Here is a 6,127-nt window from a genome sequence, read left to right on the forward strand (position 1 = left end):
TTTAAAAAACCCACTTTAGGAGTTCAAAAGTGAAAACAATTACCACTTCTCAAGGTTCCTCCTTTTAAGGGGGTATTTTGGCAAGGCACTCAGGTGCATCGCTTTGAATGATTTTCAATCAAAAAATATTTTTCTCTACCTTGAGGTACAATCAGTACCTGATCTGTTCTAATTCAGCCATTGGTTGAAGGACAACATTATTCTGTATTGCATGCCAAGTTACTCCAATCCACTGTGCTGAAGATAGTGCTTAAAGTGCTTTTCTTTTCACTTTCTGAGTAGTTGTAAAAAGTATTCCATCTGTGGTTAAATACAGAGGAGGTTCTGATATACATAAACACAAAGACCATGAAACAGAATCTTGTGGAAATGGTTGTATTTGGCCGGGCTGAGTGTGATAACATTCAGCTGCACAGCCAAATGGTTAACCTATTGCTATCTTGGTTTCTAAGCACACAGTGCATGGCTAGTTTTCAGAAATGTAACCTCTCAAAAAAAACACCACAGGCTTTGCACTCTAGGTCAAGATCAAAGCTGCTAGATACATGACTTATTTGTACATTTGTTAATTGTGCCAAATGTAGCGCTTCAAACAGTCTGCAGCTTCTTTAAAAGCCACTAAACACGTATTTCTTTACACATGTTAGCATACTAACTAATTAGCACATATGTACATGTTAAAGGAGACATATTAGTAGTGGCACTTTCCACCTATATATTGTATAGTTGTGACATCACAACCATACAAAGGTCCTTAAAGCTCATTTAAAGGGACAGTTTCTGAATACGGTCAGTGAGCATTTCTCTTTGGATTAAGCATCTTGATACTTTCACAGTGTTTCTATAGGAACTAGAGCTGCTTAAAAAACATTTTTTACAATATGAGACAGTGTGTAAAATATAATCTGTAATTTGTAGATAAGTGGATGATTATGTGTTACAATAGGAATTTGAATGAGATGCCTTTTTAAAGCAGGAATTAGCAATTCTGTTTGACAAAGTGCAAATGAAGTGTGAAGCAAAGAAACAAATACCATTCTGTCTGAATAAACCACCTCAGTTTGGGGTGTGTAGTCAATGTATGGTGGTTTGCTCTTACAGTGGCACCGCACGGCCACCACTCAGGAGACGGACGGCTTCCAGGTGAAAAGGCCGGGAGACGTGAGCGTGCGCTGCACTCTGCTGCTGATGCTTGACTACCAGGTGAGGGCGCCACACAGTCTCTGTGACTAATCCATGCCATGAAACCAGCCGTTGTTCTGACAACGTGCAGGCCTCACGTCACTAAACGGTCTACAGAAACATCTCAGAGTGCATTAAAGCATTTCCAACCTGACATCCGTCTCCAAGCCGGGGAAATATGATAAGGATGTCATCATGTGGTGATGTAAAAGGCTCTGAGGTGGGCGGTTGTACACTTGTAAGTGTTGTAATGCGATTATATCGTCTCCGCAGCCTCCCCAGTTTAAGCTGGACCCTCGGCTGGCTCGCCTGCTTGGTATTCACACTCAGACTCGCTCCTGCATCATCCAGGCCCTCTGGCAGTACGTCAAGACCAACAAGCTGCAGGACTCTCATGACAAGGAATACATCAACTGTGACAAGTACTTCCAACAGGTATGGGACTCTCTATGCGCTATAAATCACACTGTTGTCGCATAAATATTAATGTCACGTTGTTGAGAAATGTGATATTACTGGGACAACGTGAGTAATATGAAATCTATCTAACTCAAGTAAAATCAACCAGTGTGCCGTTTCATTTGAACACTTCCACATGCCTCCACATCTTTTTTTAAGCAGAATCAATGAGCCTGTCCATAGTTATATATGCATCCATGTGAAATGTGTTTTTATACATTTTATGTGTATTAACAATAAAGATATATTTGTACCCTCCTCTCCAGATCTTTGATTGCCCTCGGCTGAAGTTCTCCGAGATCCCTCAGCGTCTCACTAACCTCCTCTTACCCCCCGACCCCATCGTCATCAACCATGTCATCAGGTAGATTCACCTCAACGAGTTACGAGCACATGTTCCCTTGTACTGTGTCTTTCTTCTATTTTCAATTCTCTTTATTACTAAACAAAAAATAGAATCATTTAAATTAGAAATAAAATGTAATTAATTTAAAATAACTCGTGCACCATTGGGCATCATGAACGATATGTGGCAGCAGTTTTACCAATCAGAATCAGAAATACTTTATTGATCCCCGGGGGGGGAAATAGGATTTTGTTGCTCCATTTTAGAATAAGAATAAAAAGAATAATGTGTATATATAAACATAGAGAAGTTTTCTCTCTCTTGGTTCTGTAAAGATTTTCTTATTCATAAATGAATGTTTGCTCTCTGTCAGCGTGGATCCAAACGACCAGAAGAAGACGGCCTGCTACGACATTGATGTGGAGGTGGAAGACCCCCTGAAGGGTCAGATGAGCAGCTTCCTCCTCTCCACCGCCAACCAGCAGGAGATCGCCTCACTCGACAACAAGGTGAGCTCTCCAGCGTCACTGGATTGATTCACCTTTAAGGTGCCTCGTGAGAACATCCAATCGTATTGAATATATTAGTAGTTTTCAAAGTGCACTATTATATTATATATTATACTATTATATAGCACTATTAATGTGGAACCAAGATTTCTGTTTAACGGACACATTTGAACTTTTACACGAAAGATTTGTTGCTGTGTGTGAACAGGAAAACTAATCACTAAACGTGTATATTACTTTATCATGATACATGGAGTATTCAGTGTTGAGTTACAGTAAAATATTGAATGAATAAAGGAAGTTTTCCTGATGTTCCTCTTTTAGATCCATGAGACCATCGAGTCAATCAACCAGCTGAAGATCCAGAGGGACTTCATGCTCAGTTTCTCCAGAGATCCCAAGGGCTACATCCAGGACTGGCTCAAATCACAGAGCCGAGACCTTAAGGTTCGATATTTATATGCACACACACACACACACACACGCACACACACACACAACACACACACACACACATACAGACACAACTGGGATGCTGGATATATAATATTAATGATGATTTTCCTTCTCATTGGCTGCAGTTAATGACAGACGTGGTGGGGAACCCTGAAGAAGAGAGAATGGCGGAGTTTTACCACGAGCCCTGGTCCCAGGAGGCTGTCAGCCGCTATTTCTACTGCAAGGTGATGAATTGTCTTCTACACTCACTTCACGACAGCTCTCCAGCTCCGCCTTTTAGATGCTTGGATGGACGTATTCCTCATTTCTTCTTCTCCTCTTTCCTCGACAGATCCAGCAGAGGAGACAGGAGCTGGAACAGGCCTTAGCTGTCCGCAACACCTAAACCCTGAGGCATCTGAATTTCAGAGCTGTGTGTGTGTGTGTGTGTGTGTGTGTGTGTGTGTGTTTTGGATGTGTGTGAGGCCATCGCTGTAGTCCGGTGAAAACGTATAACTCTTAAAATGTTGGTAACTTAAAAAAAAAGTCGTAAACGAAAATGGAATCGCAGAGGTTTTTTCAAAGTCGAAGGTTTTTTCTCACGACAGGAGCGACGTGAGCACGTATGGAAGCCCAGATCTCGACGCACGTACTGCATATTTTTCCTGTTTTGTGCAGCACTGTGAAGACATCATCATTAACCGCATGTGTTCAGCTTGCACCCTCAGAGGTCAAGCCCCTCAAGCATCCCTGCCTCATAAACACAACATCCTCTACATTGTGCTCTCCGCTTCTGTAAATACATCACAAACACGTCGAGACAAACTCTGAAGCGGCCGCTCACACACACACACACACACACACACACACACACACACGCGCGCGCGCGCCGCTTGTGTTTTTGCATTCGAAAGAGTTTGCCGCTGTGTCCGATATGAAGCGTACACACGACGTCTTCACAGCGCTCCGGATGAGTCTTCACATTTGATGTTTCTGAAGCTGATTTATTGCGTGATTGTAAGTGGGACTGCGTGTGTTTCTTTGTTTTGTTCTCATTAGGAGAGCGAAGATTTGATTTATTACACCAGCAAAGTCGAGATTACAGTGTGACGCATTGGGTTGCAGGGAATCAATTCTATCTATAAACCTGAGGCGTGGATTTAATTCATTTTCAGGTTTAAGTTACTCATATGTGTCTCATTTTAGTTTTATCCGCCAGTAATTACAGTAATTCCCACAACAGTATTAGATGAAGTATTATCATAATGAAGGAGAAACAAGTATTGATCATCATTAAAATAGCTTTTTTTTTCTTCCCTTAATCAAACTGACAAATATGCCTATACACGTTGGGACTTGTCGACTGATTTGATTGGTCAAAAGTCGCTCACTGCCTCTTCCTTGTGTAGTATTTTGCCAGTACATGTCCTGAAGGTGTTACCAAAGGTTGCGACAAGAAGAAGAGAACACGATCACTGAAATAGAAGTGGGCAACACTCCTCACCTGGGTTTAAACAGAAATTGCAAAACATTTCCTTGTAAGGTGGTCATAAAATAAGGATTTAGTCCCAAATGTTTTCTTTTGGAGCCAATTAGGCCTCAGGTTTTTGTAAACAACCCCTACAACTGTTATTGTAATGAACACTTAAACCCAGGTCTTGGAGGATTTTGTCCATTTCTACACTTTTTTTTTATGTTACATGAAGAAGAAAAACATTTTTCTTTTTCTTTTAGAGATGTGAATGTAAATATGTTTTTTTCCCCCTAACAGGGCCGACTGTACAGTATCCGACAGACTATTTGTGTGTTTGTTTTGGGTTGGATTTGGGGGAGTGGGGGGGGCTGAGTTACATGGTGCATTATGGGAGCTCCATGCGTTTTGAATTAGTAGGGCAGGAATGTTAGTGTTCCTCTGTGTACTATCTTGGGTTGGGGTGATTTATTTTGGGTTTATCCCGTAACTATCGTGGGAGCTAGAAGCTGCAACAAAGAAAGACCTCCCTCTCTTTTCAATCTCAGTAGCTGTAACATGATATAATCTGCACCGATCTCCTTTTACACTTTTTTTAATGACACTTGACTTGTATGTATATGTTGTAATGTCAGATGGAGGGTTTTTCTTCTCTCTCAGCAGTCAGTTTCTAGCTGGAACCTTTTTCTAGGTTTCTTTGCACTGTGCTGTAACTCTTTTTTGTCGGGACTCTCTTCTCGTCATGGGTGAGACCCATCTTTATAATCCCAGCATACACGAAAAGTGATTGGATGATTTCACGATGACCTATGCATGCTCCATGGACATTATTAATACATCTGATGAGATAGTATGTGTACATATAAAAAGCTGGCAGTCTGTGTGACAAGCAAAAGACTTAAATGCCTTGTGGAAACTCTTTTGCCAAAAATGATATGCCCTACCAGCAACTAACTGTAGGTGTGATTTTTTTCTGAACTGTGTTTTTGTTACTAGGACTAAGTTATATTAACTGCACTCATTAGAGGAGAAACAGTAGTCATTTGTAGTATCTTAGTCCTGACCAGGGGTGATTTGTCTTCGTATGGCCAGGGCATTCACATTGTTGTCATACAGTCACTGATTCACTTGCACCCTCTTGTGGAGGAAACTAGCTGCCGCTCCCCAGCTTTGAGCGCCACAGCATCAGAATACCCCGACAGAAATGTTAACACAACTATCTTCTGTTGCCCAGCCCTGACATACTTGTTGACATGCGTGTCCCACTCCCTGCATGTGTTTGTGAAGAGCGGGAAGTGCTCTTTGTCTCCGTTTACACTGTTGTCAGAGCGTCACCAACAGGGAGATACTAGTATACACACGACACTGTATATCTGTAATGAGCAAAAACTTGTTTGGTGGTTCTACAAAATAAAAAAACAAGAAATAAATAAAGGGAAAACAGCTGTGACATTGCAAGACAGCCTGGATGTAAATAAAGAAGCGCTTGCCAAAGTTTGTAAATGCCATGATATCTGAAGTGTCTTTTTTCACCTTTATGACCACAATGTTGATTTTTTAAATACTTTTTTATGCATTTAATAGAAACTTTACTTCGGTTCCCTCTGTAGGGAAATGATGAAATTACATTTTGTTGGTGCTTTGCTGCAAAAATGTTCATATTAATGTGCTAAACTGAGCCTCTTAAAGCTACATTTAATGTTTTATAGTGTGGTAATGTGC

The 6,127-nt window shown here is 41.0% G+C and overlaps 1 protein-coding gene across 8 annotated transcripts in view; it reads left to right on the top strand.

The window, feature by feature from the left end:
* Positions 1 to 5,918, top strand: part of smarcd3b (SWI/SNF related BAF chromatin remodeling complex subunit D3b) — a 31,432-nt gene extending 25,514 nt beyond the window's left edge. For 5 of the 8 annotated variants that reach the window (XM_029457663.1, XM_029457660.1, XM_029457659.1 and 2 more), the window contains 7 exons: positions 1,075 to 1,203; positions 1,456 to 1,617; positions 1,908 to 2,005; positions 2,361 to 2,496; positions 2,821 to 2,943; positions 3,078 to 3,179; positions 3,287 to 5,918. In XM_029457663.1, the coding sequence (XP_029313523.1) occupies positions 1,075 to 1,203; positions 1,456 to 1,617; positions 1,908 to 2,005; positions 2,361 to 2,496; positions 2,821 to 2,943; positions 3,078 to 3,179; positions 3,287 to 3,340 (804 nt within the window). In that variant the 3' untranslated portion in view covers positions 3,341 to 5,918. The remainder of the gene's footprint in view (positions 1 to 1,074; positions 1,204 to 1,455; positions 1,618 to 1,907; positions 2,006 to 2,360; positions 2,497 to 2,820; positions 2,944 to 3,077; positions 3,180 to 3,286) is intronic. The other 3 variants (XM_029457662.1, XM_029457661.1, XM_029457667.1) reach the window with 1 other exon arrangement.
* The last annotated feature ends 209 nt before the right edge of the window (positions 5,919 to 6,127 follow it).

Source organism: Cottoperca gobio, chromosome 20 (genome assembly GCF_900634415.1).
Source record: "Cottoperca gobio chromosome 20, fCotGob3.1, whole genome shotgun sequence".
Lineage (NCBI taxonomy): Eukaryota > Metazoa > Chordata > Actinopteri > Perciformes > Bovichtidae > Cottoperca > Cottoperca gobio.